Source organism: Penicillium expansum, assembly GCF_000769745.1.
Source record: "Penicillium expansum strain MD-8 chromosome Unknown contig70, whole genome shotgun sequence".
Classification (NCBI taxonomy): domain Eukaryota; kingdom Fungi; phylum Ascomycota; class Eurotiomycetes; order Eurotiales; family Aspergillaceae; genus Penicillium; species Penicillium expansum.
The window spans coordinates 83,313-100,281 of record NW_015971495.1 but is presented as its reverse complement, the minus strand read 5'-3'; the positions used below and the strand labels follow the sequence as shown (position 1 = coordinate 100,281).

Genomic DNA, 16,969 nt, shown 5'->3' with positions numbered 1-16,969 from the left:
AAAAGGAAAAGAAAGTCTCTCAACTCTTAGTGTTGACGCTCTTGCCCGGACAACGAAGGAATCAGGGCAAGTACAAACAAAAAAAAAAAGTTTACAAATTCAACGATTTTAAGGGGAACTTCCAAGGTTAACATGAAATACGTGAAACCTGGAAATAACACGGCAGTTCCTTGATTTGGAACTGTAGCAACCAAATTATCTGCAGGGTGTTTCCAACTAGCGTACTTCATTCCTAGCTTCATTTCCGACATTCCAGATAGTATTTCGTTTAGGTTTGAACTAAGCTTCAAGGTATCAAGGTACCAAGGTGATAACCTTGGAAGGGTATTAGAGTACACAATGTATACAACATATGTTATATGTTGTACTCCATATAACCGAAGTAGTTATGGGCTTAAATATTTGTTGATTATTTGACTGTACCTGGCCCGGTAGCCGTTGGGGCCTAGCCCTAATTCCCCATACAGATATCACACACGGAAACGGAGTATGGAGTACAACATATGGAGTACTCCGTAAGTAAATCTAGATTATGGAGTATTCCATGCATAGATACTTAAGTAGAAGATGTGCAGTTTCTAGTAAATATTCAAAATATTCAAATATTCAAAATTAACAAGTTCTAGGAGTCTGAAAAATCATCCAATATTGTTTGTATTGCCCCCTAACCCGGAAAACACCGAGTTCCACAACACACCTCGCCCCTATACTATAAATACTATCAAATACCACTATTATGTTGTACTCTTACCTTGGGCGGCTTGAGACATGTTTACGATATAAAAGCTATTTATTGTCGCTATTATGACTGTGCCACGATGTCGGACAAGTATTCCCCCCAATCTTAAACCCTGTCAATCACTGCTATTCTGGACTTGACCCTTATATCCACTCTTACTGGACATGGGAAAGATAGTCCTACCTTCAAAACCTGAACTGTAAAACTTAGCAGCTCATCGGCAGGTTATTTGATTTATTTTTATTTTTCTTTTTCTTGCAAAGAAAGTATGTAGTTATCTTCTTTGTTCACGGGGTGCGTTGGGCACATATCAGGCTAGAAAGAAATCAAGGATACGGAGTAGTTTGGACCCCTAATGCATATAACTTTTGAATATCTCACTAGCAGTAACCTAGCAGCGCCAACACGATCCTGGAAAAGTCTTTTTAAATTCCAGACTGCCACGTTACCCCACTGGGCGGCTTTCGGCGGTCACCACAGAGGGCTAGAACGAGGTCCTTGCGAGATAAGGAGGTGAGGTACTATGGCGAATATCTTGATATTGATGGCAGATGGTGGTGTAAAAAGGCCGTATAACATAGGTAGCAGGAATAACGTCGTATATATCTAATATCTATGTAATTGGCGCAGGCATGTTACCTCAAATAAAGATCTATAAACATCCCTAACATCCTTGGATGTGCGACAGTCCAGACTTGTATCCAATCTCCACTCCTCCACTTCATTCCGACATGTCCACCAATTATCGTCACCACACGCAGTGTGTTCGTCAGCTAGTGGATCCCTCCATTGGGATCGTCTGGGCTTTCCATTGGACTTGTCACCAAAAACGGGAGAGTCTGTAAATGACGTTTCCGCAAAGGGGGGGGAGAGCAACACCACCATATAATATCCAGCCCGCATCCGGTCTGAGATTATTTTCACTAATGGACTACTTCAACTCAGCCCTATCCTGTACCTGGTTTTATCGATTTCTCGACATGGTTCTATAATAGCCCCTATACTATTATACCCGATCACACGATCCACAAAAAAAAATACCCGAGATACATACAATTCGACATATCATCCACAATGGCATCTCCGTTCCACATCTCTCGGCACGAACAGGTCGAGCTAGAGCGCAATGAAGCCTTCCGAGTAATGCGCGAACAATTACGTCGCCAAGAATGCGGTATGGAGCGACCGAGTTTCTGCGCAGGCCACCGACACTCCTGCACCTCCACCGAACAAGAAACCTTCCGCCTCCACCGCGACATCATCCACACCCTTCTCGTCCCGCTCTTCCTAATCAACCACCAAGCCGAGCGCATTGCAGCACGCACCCTCCCGAGCCAGAAAGGCGCCGAGCCCGAACGCGCATTCCGCGGTGAAGCCCGCAGCGCCTTCGCCTGGCTGAACTGCATCCTCACCGAAGAACACGACTGGTACCTTACAGCCCGCTGCCCAGCCTGCATCGTCCAGCACGTGCTGCACTCGGAGCCGACCATCCGATTCGTCGCGGTCGCCTCGCAGCTCGCAGGTCCACGTTCCGGATTCCAGTGCTGGCTGAACGCCCTCGAGACCGCCGTCTGCGAAGATCCCTTCTGGGGCGATGCCTTCTGGCCGGATATTGAGGAGCGCGCCTCTCGTCTGACTGACGGCGTGCAAGAGCTCGTTCGCCAGTGCTATGAGCTCAGCGCGACGCTCGACAACCCGGCTCGGGTTAGCCCGTCTCTCGCCAAGACTCCCATGCCTGTCTACGGCAGTCGCTCCGCCTCCTGCACAATCCCCCTGAAGCCATCTAGTTTCGCGCGGAAACAGGTCCGTCTGACGCGGGAGGAGCAGAGATACCGCTCCTCGCTTTTGTGGAATTGCTCGCAGGAGATGACACAGCCGCTGGCCGGCTGCACTACTGCGACCCAGTCGCGGCGCCGGTCGCTGACCTCATGAAGGAGATATGTTGGGCTATGGTGGCGACTCCCACCATATGCATGTTTTTTTCAACTCTCAATCAACCGGTCTCTCAACCAACCGGTTACTTTACACACACCACCGACCGGGACTGTTTCCCAGAATCAGCCCTTCTTTGCCGATTGAAACCATTCGGGGTTCTACAAAGGTATCTACAGACCTTGGGAATCTACGTTGTACAGAGAACCCTATCGGGGATTTCGCGGATGTTTAATTCCCCGATTTCATGGGACACATGGTACTCCCCCAGTGTACCACGCGACCGAGACCAAATTCTCGATATGCAAGGGTCTCCGCGGATCTGGAGTCCGCTGTGATGATGCAATCAGACCCAGACCCGTGGATGATCAAAGTATCCATCTCCTCGGGTCGATGGAGATACTCCAGGGTTAGAATCGGTCGGTCTCTATGGCCGACGGGAATGATGTGATTTGTTGATCATGTCGGATTATAGTGATTATTTTGACAGTATGATAGTAAAATTTAAATCATAATCTACTTTTTTTCTCTTTCCATGGTTCCTATCAAGTAACGCGAATGCATGTAATATCAGTTGACGTGTACTCTTCTATTTGACTCTCGTATATATTAACCATAAAGTAACCGACTCCACATCGCATGTCAAATAAATTTTAAATTGCTACTTTGTATGATCCTGACGGAATACAACATATCTGGCACTCCAGAATTAATCTAATGTCGTGGCAAGACACTTTACGTGAGACGGTGGAGCAAGCCGGAGATGGGAACAGGGAAGTGAACCAGATCGAGGCGCACGGTGGAAATTAAAAACGGTCCCAATGTCGCTCAGACGATCGGGCTAGATCTGAATCTGGATATATGGGGTTGCCTGTCAGAGTGCCACTCAGATTCCAGAATTCTAAGATTCCAGGGTCTTGGGAATGCGAACTTGCTGCGAACTAGACATTGCATAAAACTTAGACTCAAGTATATATATGCTTAGAACTAAGACCTACAATATATAGAGATATACCCCGTATATAGAGAGAGAGAGATATATATATAGGTATATTGTAGCCTGTATGTGGTATGCGTTGGCAACGAGTATATGCCGATGCCCAACCCCTCTCCGGAAACGGAAGGAACTACATTCGTATGCGTATACCTCTCTAAGTACTCAGTACCTCATCCAGGCCCACGCTCCACATGCATTCTATGGTACTGGCGACTTGTGAAACCAAAGGCTTAGGCCGCATTAGGGAGGGGAGGGGGGCCGATATGTAAAACCATAATAGGGTAATCTTATGCTCGAGTCTGGTTCGGGTAATGAGGAATTCATTTAAGTATACTCAGATATATTTCAATAAGATTCAAATCCATTTTTTTTCTAAAGTGTATTCTGGTCTCAACTTGCACCCGAAAATGATCGTCGGCCCCGTGGAGCCAAGACGAAAGCCCATGGGTCGTTCTAGACTGACTTTCATTTTATACACACATTTCACAATTTATGTCCTCCGTAGACTTGTATCATTATAGGTCTATATAATTTAGTATTTTAGTTCTATCAGATTAATTTAAATTTAAATAGTTATACTCCATAGATAAATTATATATCCCTTACATCAAAAAAAAAAAAAGAGAAAAAGAAAAAGAAAAAGAAGGTAAAAAGGTGGAAACCGATGACTACATGACTTGGAAGGTCTAGACTGTCCTGACTTGAAGAGTCTGGCCCCAACCCTTGCCCCAGTGAGTGCCCAGTTAGTACCCGGTACATGGTCTAGTACCCTGCAGCCCATACTATGCTGAAGTACCCAATACCCACTCTGCCCTTCCCGTCAATTTCCATTCGATTCACGCCCTCTTTTGCTTCTTCTTCTTCTCTCATCCCTTCTTCTTTTCCCCTCCAAATATTCAATCATCCCCCCCCCCTCTCAACCTCTTCCTTTAACGTCGGCTCTTCATACCAACTTCCAAATTCCCATCTTACGCTTGGACCCGATCATCATCTTTCGATCATCTTCCGATCATCTTCCGACCATCTGTTGTGACGGATGATTCATGACGGCTGTCATCTCTTTCCGTCAGTTGGATAAAACAGACTGGATGACATCCTCATGCAGTGGACAGTACTGGCCTGTCACTCACACTCCTGACGATCACACCATGCATGTCCCACCAACAGTGAAACTTGACACCAGAGACCATCTCCCCCAGAACTCAGATACACAGGAAACCATCAACCCCGCTAGGATTCGCCGACGGGCTTCGCAAGGATCCCTCCGAACCAGACCGTCCCCGGTATCCCGCTTTCTCTCCAAGAGCAGCGTTGCCGTGAACTTCCCATCGTGGGATCAACGTGCCTCGCCCGGTTCGCCTGGTTCGCCTGGTTCGCCCTACCGTATAGAGTCTCGGACTCGGTCGGTCGATTCTCGTCTTCGTCTTTCAACCACTGTGTCTCGCGGGCCGAGGCCTTTGGCTGCTTCCCCGTCTTGGAACTCTCATTATCAGTCCGAATACCCCGCCACATTACCCCCCACGCCGCCAGAGGAGGACATCCACGTTGCGTGGAACCCAAAGTCCGAGATGATGTTGTTCGACACACACTCCCACCCGGGATCCATGGCTATGATGGATGACACTCCGAGTGTGGAAAATTCCTCTGCGACCGGTGCTTCGGATACACTCAGCAGCCCATCCGATGGGCTTTCTCATAGGTCCTCCAGCTCTGGAGGCAGCCCTGGGCCCCACGATGACATGGATTGCCAGCAGGACATTGGCTCATGGCTGGATCATGGAATCGACTTGACTGGTAAGCTTTCCACACATCCGTGCTCCCAGGCCAATTACTAACCCTTTCCAGCTTCATCACTTGCCCTCTGCAAGACACGAAGCGAGGCCGTCAAAATCGTTTCCCAGACCCTCCCATATCCCAGAACATCCGATCAGGCGGCATCCGTACCAAAAACAGACAGTGTTTTTTCCTCCATCGTGCAGGCCGTCCACAACCACTTGCAACCTGGCCAGTCACCCTATATCAATGTCACCCACGCAGTACCGGAGCAATTCAGCCTCTCGAATTTGCCTCACTCTCCTCCCAGCACTCCTCGTTCTCCGACTGCTGCCGAGGATTACTTTAACGCGACGGTTTTTTCCAGTGCAGCAGTTGTAGGTGCTTACCATGACTACCGTGGACCTCTCCAACGGCAAATGTCCCACGCCCCGATGCCTATTGTCCCTCCTCGCAGCGTCCACATCTCGGTGCTCGAGCGCTATCTCCCCCCAACCTCCGCTCAAGAGTACCGTGATCTGTTTTGCCGTACTCGTCCATCTTTCCTCGTTGATCGTATGAGCGAGCTATCGCCTAATGGCGGCTCTCTCCTCTTTGTATACCCGACCAAGAAAGGTGCATCCACCTTCAAGTCCCAGTACCTGGGCCCCATCCTCGACCCACTTCTCCGACAACTCGTTGTGGTGAATGAGTTGTCCGCAGACGTGGGCCGCTACCTCGGCAAGCTCTCCTCCGTCTCCCAAATGGACGACTTCGCCACCATGAAGGCGAACATCGTGGCACTCTGCGAATCCTTGAGCGACAACGATTCCTCCTCCCGATTCCACGTGGCCGATGCAGGCCGCGGAGACACCCACCTCGACCGCAGCCTCTGGGCCGAATGGTTCATCCACCAGGAGAAAGCCCGCATGAAGGAAGTCCTCAGTCTGTACTGGCAAAACGGCCGTCGCTCATCTAAGAGCGCAAGCTCCGGAGGCTCCGGCATGATGGGCAACAAGGAAGTCACATCTTCCGGTCTCCTGAGTGAAATCTGCGATGGCATCCGCAAGCGGCGCTATTGCGAAGACAATGAGCCTCGCGATGGTATCGAGCTTGGTGTCTTTGTGATTCGTCGAACGAATTAGATCATTGCAGCATTGCTAGATCTCTTTTTTTCTTGCTCTTCCTTGCTCTCCCTCGCTCTTCGAATCCTCACCCCCTTTTAATTCTTCCACCACCCCCTCTTCCGCAATAGCATATTTTAACAAACGGCCTTGACAAAAGATGACATGGGACCCATGGAGGTGTCCCCGGTGTTGGATATCGATTTTCCAGTGCGAAAGTAATTTTCGCACTTTGCATGACTCGCTTGGGGTTTCTATTCCCCGCGTGAACATTTTGAATGAACTATGAATACCCCGGTTGTTGGCGATTCGGGTTTTATGGATTTTTTTGGTCTGTCTTGATGATGGATATAGATATACACGATTTTAGTGGGAATATATCTGCTTTTAACAATATCTTTTCTTTTTCTACAATATTGGATATCACTGGACTAGGTATATGTTGTGGTCACGCTTATGGCTCCGTCAGGCTCTCGTTAGGCATCACCGAAATGTACACCTGGGCATAGGGTCAGCACTCACCTTACCACTTTGGTCTGTACTTTGGTCTGTGGTTTTATTGTAGATGATTGGTCATCTACGTTAGTTATAGGGTGCTAATGCATTGAATCAGCACTTCTAGTCGCACATTGTAGTATACGGAAGCCGTTTGGCAGAGATTGTACTTTTTACCACATATAATATTTTGAGGCTCATTGTTCTAAATAGGCATTTATTAGCACCTACAATGACAAAAGGTATTCTAGAAGAATCTCAAATGAGTGTCCGTTATTCCATCTACGTCACTAAGCATGGAGGCTGTTAGATCCTACAACATAGGGACTACAGAGCTACTATACACTACTACTTGATCTAGCGTCATAACTCGATATAGAGTAATCATTTTGAATTTTTCTGCTGTACTAATAGCTTACATAGCTGTGATATATACAGCTGTGATCTAAATTGTACAAGTGACAGCTATCCGTGTCAAGTATATAGCTTAACATAGCTGTGGTCTGAATTGCAAGGAACACCAATTGAAGACAATGTATGTCAATTCATTGTATTTGTCCTTTTACTTCTTCCACACAGTTTCTCTCAATTAGAATTAGAATCAGAAAGTCCATTTCCTTTTCACCTCGTCTCCTTCACCACACTGCCTATTCTTCTCGGGGCGGCCAAACATTCTGCCGTCCATATTCGACCGTGACCCACCCCTCTCATCTCATCTTCCTCTAATCACCAACTTAATGCAATCTACCACCATTTCTCGCCCACCCTCGCCACATACAATGTCCTACCCAAACCCTCCGCCCCTCAGCCCTGGCGGCGGGGTTGGCGGTGCACCTTCGAAACGCGACAAGCGGCGCACTGCGCTCCAGGAACGGCTCCAGGAACTGACGGGTCAGTTCAGCAATAACCGGGACATCCAGTTTCGTCAGCAGTTGCACGCACTCCAGTGTGATATGACCCTGATCAACAATGCTGATCCCTACGTGACTGGACCGCTCCCGGACTCTGCAGAGAGCATTGCTGCGCTGATTGAGGAGACTGTTGGTGGCGGCAGCAAGTTTGCGAAAGAAATGGCTGGCCTCGCTGGATCCTGGTATTCCAGGTTTGTGCAGCAGGTTAATGAGATTAAGGAGAAGAGGGATGCAGAATTGGTCATGGCTATGGTGAGTTTCCGGGTTTTCTCATCTATAAGGAGTTTTCCCTAATCAGTGACTTTTTTTTCTTGTATAGAACAACTACAACAATGTCATGGAGAGACAACAGCGGGACCGTGACTTCCGTACTTACTTCGCACAAGAAGAATTCCGTCATTTGTCTTCCACCCTTCGAGAGCGATTGGTGCAGAATATCTCCGGCAAGCGCGCCCGTCTGATGCGTGAAAAGGAGCAGCTTGACATCGCCGACACCAACGCTTTACTCCTTCACCCCAACCAGTTCAGCATCACAAACCCTGCCAGCCCTGGTGGCATCCACAGCAACCGAAAGACTACTCGGCACACCCGTCACCGCGTTGATCTCGACGAGCTGGGCAATGGCTTCATGCCGGAGTTGAACAAGCGCAAGCGGAAGGCTCCAGAGGAGGAGACTGGGTCGCCTGCGCGGGACGCGGGCGATGCTACCCCCGCTAAGCGCAACAAGGCTGAGGTCACAAAGGAGCAGGTGGCACCTACCTACTCGATCCACTCCCTCTTCACCGACAAGGAGCTCAATGCACACGCAAATCAGGCACACCTGGCAGCTGTCCACTTCTTCTCTACCTCCAGGCGCCCAGACCACGGATCTGGCGCGGTAACAAACGGTAACAATACCGACGCCGAGGATACCCCCGAGGGCACAGGCCACGAAGATAACGGCACTCCGAGTGCAGCCGACATGATGCGCACCGCCAGCCACAACTTCCACGCCACCAGATCTACCCGCACCACCGCCGCGCACAGCGCTCTGAGCGCCCTAGCCGACCTGGCCGATAAGCCCGCCACCCGCCCAATCCTCCCCTACCACGTTCTCTCCAACCACCATGCGCGACCCAACGGCAACGCACCCCCATTGACCTCCCTAATGAACGAGGAAGTCGACGATGATTGCGCTCGCATCGGCCGTCTCGCTGGCAAACCACCAAATTGGATCGACGCATCTCTAGTCGAACTCGTCGCTGCACCTCTTCCTACTTCCGCAGAACCGATCGACGGCCACCCAGCCGATCCCGCTGTCTTCAGCCAGCTGCACCCGGATTTCTCACCTGCAATGGGTATCGACTGGACTCCTACCGTCCACCACCCTGGCTTCGAGATGTTCCAGCCTGCTGCCATGGAGCGCGAGCGCAGTCGAAAGCGGACCCGCAATCACTAGGGATATGCACATGAAGTTTCGGATGTACGTTAAGATGGGTTGGGATGGTGTTTACCGCTGGACGCGGTTACGGATTACCCTTTATCATTGATCATATTAGCTATGTTGTGAGGGATGGACCTCGGAGGTGTTTGGGATTTCAATTTATATTTTCTTCATGTTTATTCTCTTCTTTTTCTTTGAAGACTAATGTTTGCCCTGACCTGTCTGGCGTTGTTGGGCAACACACACACATAGTACTTTTGTTTCGAAGGTTCATGCTTGCCCCTATGTTGGGTAGTACAATTTACGTGGATACCTTGTTCCTCCTTCTGTAACCTCCAATAGTCTTAGGTGATTACCAACCTGTATATTATAGCCTCGGCTCGGGGGTACCTATCTCCCTACCTGGTCAGCACGACATAGTCAACATTACAGGCCAATGTCATTCGAGAAATGGACATCTACAGTTTACCCAGATGACAAATGCATGGGCTCAGAGACGCCCTTTCATCAGAGGTGGTTTTATTAATCTGGCATGTATGATGATTTATGAACATCAGGTATAATTCAGTCTTGGGTGATATTCTCGAGTTTGTAGAAGTTTGTAGATCTTGATGTAGTTGGATGTTGATATCAACTTAGGGCTAGCATCAATATCATCATCATGACCAAAACGGAACTCATCACCGAGTATAGTATCACCAAGTAGATCCTCAATATACTTCTAAACCCACAGCAAAAACAATATCCCAAGCATTAAAGCACCCACCCCACCATCCTCATGCTCCGGCGCGCCCTCGCCATCCACCCTCCCATCCCCAAACCACCACTAATGACCTCTCCACCCCGACCAAAAGCCGAATCCCCCAAACCACTCTTCAGCGGCAACATAAAACCAACCCTAAAAACCTTCACCAAAGAAGCCGCAGCACCATCGGCACACAGTCGCATCCTCCCCGCCATAAAACACGACCATCTAGAACTCGAATCCCACAGCAACAAAATCCTCTCCTCAGCAGACCCAGACGAACAAACCCGCTTCCAAAACCAATTCACCTGGGAACTAGCCCGTCACCTCATCGGCGAGGAACTAGTCGTCTACCCCGCGCTCATCGACTCTCTCCCGGACGGGCAGGGAATAGCAGATAAAAACAGACTCGAGCATCGGGGTGTGAAGCATCAGTTGAAGGCGTTCCAGGGGCTTTCATCTACGGATCCGAGATTCGTGCCTACGCTTAAGGGGCTCATGCGCGATTTGGGCATTCATGCTAGACACGAGGAGGATGTGGATTTACCTAGGCTTGAGGAGTTGTTGTCTAAAGAGGAGAGTGTGGAGTTAACTAAGTCGTTGGATCGGGTTAAGATCTTTGTTCCGTCAAGATCGCATCCGCTTGCGCCTACGGAGCCGTTCTTTGAGACTGCTGTTGGGCTTTTGACGGCGCCGATTGATTTCCTGGCGGATTTGTTTCGGAAGTGGCCTGATGGGAAGGAGAAGAAGTGGTAGTGGGCTCGTAGGGGAGGGTATGGTTAATGGTTAATGGTTATATGATATGAAGTTAGATACAAGTCTACTCTATCCATTCAGCTATTAATTAGAATACTTTACTCCGTAAGCTAAATGAACAATCCAAATTAACATCGACTATCTTTTCAATCCTAACACCCGACAGCCACCCTCGTCACCTTATCATCCCTCTACAGCCAAAACCGCCGATCCAGCGCCCAACCGCTGCCCCGTATAGCCATAGCGCTGCAAGCGACGCAACCTCCCCAATCGATTCGCAGTATCGATTGCAGACTGCTGCACCTCATCATCACCTGACGAAGATCGTCGCCTCTTCCACGCCTTACGGAACTGGTGCTGTTCATCATCCTGCTGTCTGTGCCGCATCGACAGGAAACCAGCATGTGCTTCCTTTTCTTCGCTGAGGGCCTGGACCTGCACCGCCAGCGAATTAGTTTCTTGATTCGTTATACTTCTCCGGATCAAATTCGGAACATGTGATAATGAGCTCGACTGCATCGAACAATACAATGGTAGGGCAAAACAATACAGCAAGAAAAAAGAAAGAAAAAAAATAGTTGCCACTTACATACGATAACCAAACCTCCTGCTCAGAACTCCACGCCTTCTGACACCTCCCTAACTGTCTCTGTGCATTCACAAGCTCCCTCTCCTGCTCGACCGTCCACCGATCCCGACTACGGATAATACTCGCCCAACTGACAGCGCGAGCGAGCTGGGCCCGCGTCGGACGCGTCTGGCTGGAATAGTGCACCCGGTCCTCGGAAGTTGGATCCGCCACTGGATGCGGAATATCTTCCGGCGCAGATGATGCTGATTGGGGGGTTGGTGTGTTGTGGTTTGCGTTGGTGTTCACCGCTACCTGCACGGGTCCGTGGACGTCACGGTGCATAACGATAGGTTCATTGTTCTGGACTTGGGAGATGATGTCGGGGTCTGACATGATGGGATTCTTTTCGCTGAGATGGATTTCCAGGTCCGGGGATTTGCCTTTTAGACTTGTTCGGCGCTTCCAGGGGAGGGTGAGGGGTGGGAGGGCTCGATGGACGATTGTGAAGACTGACATCGTTGGGAATCGAAGGTTCACATAAACTATATGTATGGAAAAGGGATAGAAGAGATGATCGAAGTATAGAAGTTGGTTATACTTGTTCTCTTTGTCTTTGGGAATGATGTTCTTCTCGTATTGCTACCAGCCCTTGCTTTTTATAAATGTTCCGGTTCGCCTCCCATGTGGTACCTTCACGATCTAGCCAGACCAGACCGATACCCAAGGACGAAAACGCGTGCAGGGACACCTCGCAGGCACCTCGCACAGTGGTGGGGAATGCGAGGCTCTCCGGCTTCTGCTTGGCTGCCCACGCGAGAAGTATACGATCGTGCAGGAGGTGCGGGTTGGCCTAGTTGGTCTAGATGGTGGAGGGCTGCAGGTTTGGTCGGGACTTCAATGTAGATTGTGTTTGCTTCTGAGACGGGTTTGACAGTTTGAGGGCTTGGTTGTACAGTCGTTTCATTAGGACGAGACAAATGCGGGTTTGCTTTGACGTTTGACCTTCCTGGTGTAATGAGTTGAACTGAGTTGCGTTCTGGATTGAACTCAGTTCAACTCATTGATGTGTCTGTCCCTACTCTGTCGGATACTCGGGGAAATAAGGGATCTTGATGCATGAAGCCTCCGTAGTTGGCTGGATACATATGTGAGAGATGCGATATACACAGGGTGTTCGCAGTTGAAGTCAGGGATCCCCTTCCGGGATTTAGTACTTTGGTCACTTCGAAAACTTGGAAGTTGTAGTATACAGTACCTCATTAATGTCCAAATGATGAGGCTAGAGACTAGAGAGGCCTAAACTAATCACAGACACAATAAACCCCCCAAAACAGCCCAATGCTGCACACAAGCCTAACCAATAACCGTGAGGGAATCATAACCAGAACAAGCGCAGACGCATTCCAAACAAAACCATGACGCCAGGTGCTCATCGGATATCCAAAAAAAGTACATAATATAAAAAGAGTTGGCCGAAAAAGAAATAGACGTTCATCGCCATGTATCCACAGAAGTACCCCGGTTGGCCTTGGCCTTCCTTTCCTCTCGGATCTGCTCGCCAATAATGATGCTGATGAGTCTACGATGCAGGTCAGCTTCTGTCCAATCGATCTGTCCGCCACCACCATATTGGATATCGGCCCGAGCAAGGTCTTGGGCAAAGCGATCAATGATGGCAAATTGGATCTCGGTGATGGGCACCCCGTGATGACCATCGGAGGTCCATATCCAATCACCGATGATGGCAGCCCGCCCTGGAGCATCGTAGTATTCAAAGTGCTCAGGATATCGCTTGGCAACTCGGTAGATACGACGAAGCGCGGCGTAATGCTCGTCGGAAAAGTATCCGAAGACAGCAAGCGGTCGTGGCCCTGGAGACGCCCCATCCTGGTGGTTCACTGGCTCTGCCTCTTTGTTCTCTAGGAGATCTTGAGAGATACTCCGCTCAGAAACTGGCACCTCCTCTTCTTCTAGAAGTTCTCGAGAAGCACTTCTATCGTGTATCGGGTCCTCCTCTTCTTCCATTGTAGGAAGAGGGTTTTGCTGGGTCCGGGGAGACTGAGATCGTGACGGCTGTCTCCAATGACTTGCGGGTGATTGACTCGCTTGCTTTGAGAGAGGCTCATCCTGGAGATGTCCATCGAGCTCTTTTGCAGATTCAATGCTGGCCATTTCCTCTTCATCCTCGAAGTCAGATGCTTCCTCTGGAATAGTACTAACACTTGAGCTTCGGTCACGTGTAGGGGCTTTCAGCCATTGTGGGGTGAAACTGGTTATTTTGCTGAACCAGGATGACCCTGGCTCCTCCCTATTGAGCTGATGAGGTTGTGGGGTGGAGGTAGAATCCACGTTGACAGATTCCGATTGGCTGAGAGCAGCATTAAGAACGCTTTTGGTCTTATAGTCTTCTTCCAATGGTTCCTGCATAGGCGGGCTTCTTTGCACACTCTTTGGGGATTTCTTCTTATCAAGGAACGCGATTTGTGGACCGGGAACATCAGGACTAGACTGGGAGAGAGGTTGTAAACGAACACGCGCTGGGGTGCGCGCTACCGGGTCCTTCATGGGAGAGATATTGGTGAATTGTTTATGTGTCCCCAATGGGCGAGTCAGCACACTCCGAGGAGTACTCGTTCCATTGTAGTACCGTGCACGGTTTGGTGTATCCTCTTCTGCAAGCAAAGCAGACAAATCAACCTTTTGTTCACGCAGCTCGCGAACTTTGGACGGTCCGAAGCGCGCTACATAATCATGCTCCGAAGTAGCGTAAGGAGATGAGCTCAGGTAGTCTTGACCTGCGGAAATTGGAGCAAGGTTGCCTAAAGGACGTGCAAGCGGCTGCAGGTGAGATTGCACACCATCATCCTCCGAATGTTGTGAAATGTGGCTGTGGTCGTTGGCTTCGAGTTGCCAAATGTCATCATAACCATCATCCTCATCATCCACGGGTTCGGGCTCGGGTTCAACGTGTTGGGGCACATGTGGCGCTGGCTCTGGCATGGGTCCGGGCGAGGAATAATTGGGCTGTTCCTCATCTCCATATCCGGTCTCAGATTGAAATTGTTGTCCATGTTCAAATCTGATATCGCCATCATTTTCCGCCGCATCCTTATCGCTATCAATATAAACGACCGACCGTGAGTTTGAAGCCATTTGAGCCTGTCGGCTGACTGCTTCTCGTTCAAGCTGCCATTGTGCCTCCCGCTGTGCCTTTTGGTGGGACATCGGGCTTTGCTGCATGGATTTGCTGAACTTAGGTGATGGTTGGGCGTATTCTGCGTGCTTCTCGATTCGATATTCAAAGGGCTGATCGTGCTCCTGCTCTTCCAATTCTTCATCATTCAGGTCGTTATAATGACGTGCTTCCTTTTCTTCCTGTTCCTGCTCAAGACGTTCCTCCTCGAGACGAGATGCTGCATGATCTGCTGCTATAGCCGCAGCCTCATCTTCCTCGGCGAGCATTCGACGCATAGCAAGCTCCTGCCCTAGCCCCATAGCCGCTCGGAGTTCTCGCTGCGTTTCGGCGCTGAAAGTGCTGAAAACACCCTCCAACCGACGTCGTTTGTGACGAGCATTACTCTTGCCTGACCACTCGTCTTCTTGGGGCCGAAAGGGACCTTGCAGGGCCAAGCTAAGGCGAACAAGTTTAGCCAGACTAGTGAATGTCCTCTTCTTTGGAACAATTGTTGATTTAGATGGAGACGATGCGGCGGGGAGTTCAGGGTAGGTGATCTCATTCACATAGTTAACAGATTGCCGCTCAGTCTCATGTACATTGTGCTTCTCCGGCACATGGGTGCTTGTATTTTCGTGTAACCCAGGACCCAGGGCAGAAGTGGTTGGACTGGATGACTTTTGAGCACGAGAATCACCTCGGAGATCTTCGATCGTCCCGGGAAGTTTGCGTCTCAACCGTTCCCCGACTTCCTTTGGTTTGGGACCGCCGTTCGTCACAGCGCTGGAGCCGAATCCATGCTGCTTGGCTGATGGGAGTGTATCAAGGGAAATCATAGTGAATCCTTCACTCTCCATGATAGTGTCGAATTCGTCGTACTCGTCCGCGGGATCTTCAACAGGATCAGTTCCAGCATGGTGGGTCTCTGTCCTTGGGGGGTGATCCACGTCGGCTTGTTGGGGTTGATTTTCTTCATCGGCCAGCGAAGAAGTGGGGGTCGGAGTCGGATATGTGCGCGATTGTGGGCTAGCGGTATTGTGAGAAGAGGCCCTTGATGACAATATTGCTCTCTCGCGTGTAGGCGATGGCATTTTAGAAGGGGTAGAGTGGATGTTTTCATCATCTAAAAAGTGATGTTCCGTAGCTCCGATAACAGGCGTCTCCAAGCTCGTTCGGCCATACTCACGGCGAAGATTGCCCATATCTTCTGTGATGGGCTCTGTTGGGTCAGGAAGCTCTGCAATTGACATGTCTGAGTTCCCCCAAGAGTCATCTTCGGAGTCCGCATCCCCCACGAGATTCAAGGGACTGGCGTGCGCATTGCTCCCAGCGAAAGAGTCTGTCGGACTGAATCGTTGTTGTTCTAGGCCAGCGTCGCTGATGAGGGCATCCATAGGGCTGGAATATTGGCGGCCTAGACCAGCTTCACTAGCTGTAGTATCCATCGGACTGTATTCATGTTGGTCTCGAGTAGGTTCATTGAGCATGGTGTCCATAGGACTGAATTGCTGGGATTGGCGGGAATCACTATTGGGAATGATATCCATCGGACTAAAGGGATGTTCATATTCGACAGTCGGCGTTGGCAGATCATCCAGCAGCTGGAAATCCTGTGGTTTGGGTTTGGGCGTGCCCCGTGGCCGGCCTCTTTTGCGTGGTTGAGAGTGATCAATTCGTAGGCCAGGAGTACTCCCCGGCCCAGGTGTATGTCCCGGCCCAGGTGTATGTCCAGGGCGAGGGGTCTGCCCAGCGTCCCCGAGGAACGGGGACAAAGTCATGTCAGACTTTCGTGGACGCCCTCGCCGCCTTAGGGGCGTCTTCTCCTTCAATGGGCTCCTCTCGTCCTTTAGGGGTATCATTGTTGTCGTGGTCGAGGGTTTTAATCGTTTGCGCGACGGGCTACTCCGGTTCTCGTCATCTTCGTCTTGCGTCGCTTCGAGCGTGAGTCGGATGCGCCACGGGCTGACATTCCCCTCCTGAAACTTCTCCGGAGAGAGTGACCTCTGCCGACCACCATTCAACTTCATTGTCGGCGACCCGGGCAGTATGACATCGTTGAACTGAATCGAATGCGCGCTTTTTGCGGGACTGAGACTGACGCGCGGTCGCGGCCGAGGTCGCTTGGCCGGAGTTCGCGATTTCGCTACTATGGGAGACATCCAGCTTTGGCGCCCCGTGAAGGGTTTAATCGGCGAGGAGATCAAGTACTGGGCATCGCCTGGAGGACCCAGGATATCGGGGGAGGAGCTCAGGCTGCGCGACGAGGCCGACATGGCGGACTCATGTGATTGAATCTCGGGAGGCACGCGTGCCACCGAAGGGGTGGAAGAGCGTACGATCAGGAATGCG

At 50.2% G+C, this 16,969-nt stretch overlaps 6 protein-coding genes across 6 annotated transcripts; 4 read left to right on the top strand and 2 right to left on the bottom strand.

The window, feature by feature from the left end:
* Positions 1–1,813: 1,813 nt before the first annotated feature.
* PEX2_026820 (uncharacterized protein) lies at positions 1,814–2,671 on the top strand (the record flags this gene model as incomplete). The annotated part of the gene is made up of 1 exon (XM_016739957.1): positions 1,814–2,671. The coding sequence occupies one exon, from the start codon at positions 1,814–1,816 to the stop codon at positions 2,669–2,671; it is 858 nt and encodes a 285-aa protein (XP_016593604.1).
* A 2,145-nt stretch (positions 2,672–4,816) lies between these two features.
* PEX2_026810 (uncharacterized protein) lies at positions 4,817–6,565 on the top strand (the record flags this gene model as incomplete). Its single annotated transcript, XM_016739956.1, has 2 exons — positions 4,817–5,462; positions 5,514–6,565. 2 exons carry the CDS (start codon positions 4,817–4,819, stop codon positions 6,563–6,565), a joined length of 1,698 nt encoding a protein of 565 aa, XP_016593603.1.
* A 1,253-nt stretch (positions 6,566–7,818) lies between these two features.
* PEX2_026800 (Sds3 domain-containing protein) lies at positions 7,819–9,388 on the top strand (the record flags this gene model as incomplete). Its single annotated transcript, XM_016739955.1, has 2 exons — positions 7,819–8,202; positions 8,270–9,388. 2 exons carry the CDS (start codon positions 7,819–7,821, stop codon positions 9,386–9,388), a joined length of 1,503 nt encoding a protein of 500 aa, XP_016593602.1.
* Positions 9,389–10,151: 763 nt separating this feature from the next.
* PEX2_026790 (HHE domain protein) lies at positions 10,152–10,874 on the top strand (the record flags this gene model as incomplete). The annotated part of the gene is made up of 1 exon (XM_016739954.1): positions 10,152–10,874. The coding sequence occupies one exon, from the start codon at positions 10,152–10,154 to the stop codon at positions 10,872–10,874; it is 723 nt and encodes a 240-aa protein (XP_016593601.1).
* Positions 10,875–11,057: 183 nt separating this feature from the next.
* Positions 11,058–11,961, bottom strand: PEX2_026780 (uncharacterized protein; the record flags this gene model as incomplete). The annotated part of the gene is made up of 2 exons (XM_016739953.1): positions 11,058–11,309; positions 11,464–11,961. The coding sequence occupies 2 exons, from the start codon at positions 11,959–11,961 to the stop codon at positions 11,058–11,060; spliced, it is 750 nt and encodes a 249-aa protein (XP_016593600.1).
* A 975-nt stretch (positions 11,962–12,936) lies between these two features.
* Positions 12,937–16,893, bottom strand: PEX2_026770 (putative AT DNA binding protein; the record flags this gene model as incomplete). Its single annotated transcript, XM_016739952.1, has 1 exon — positions 12,937–16,893. The coding sequence occupies one exon, from the start codon at positions 16,891–16,893 to the stop codon at positions 12,937–12,939; it is 3,957 nt and encodes a 1,318-aa protein (XP_016593599.1).
* Positions 16,894–16,969: the final 76 nt, after the last annotated feature.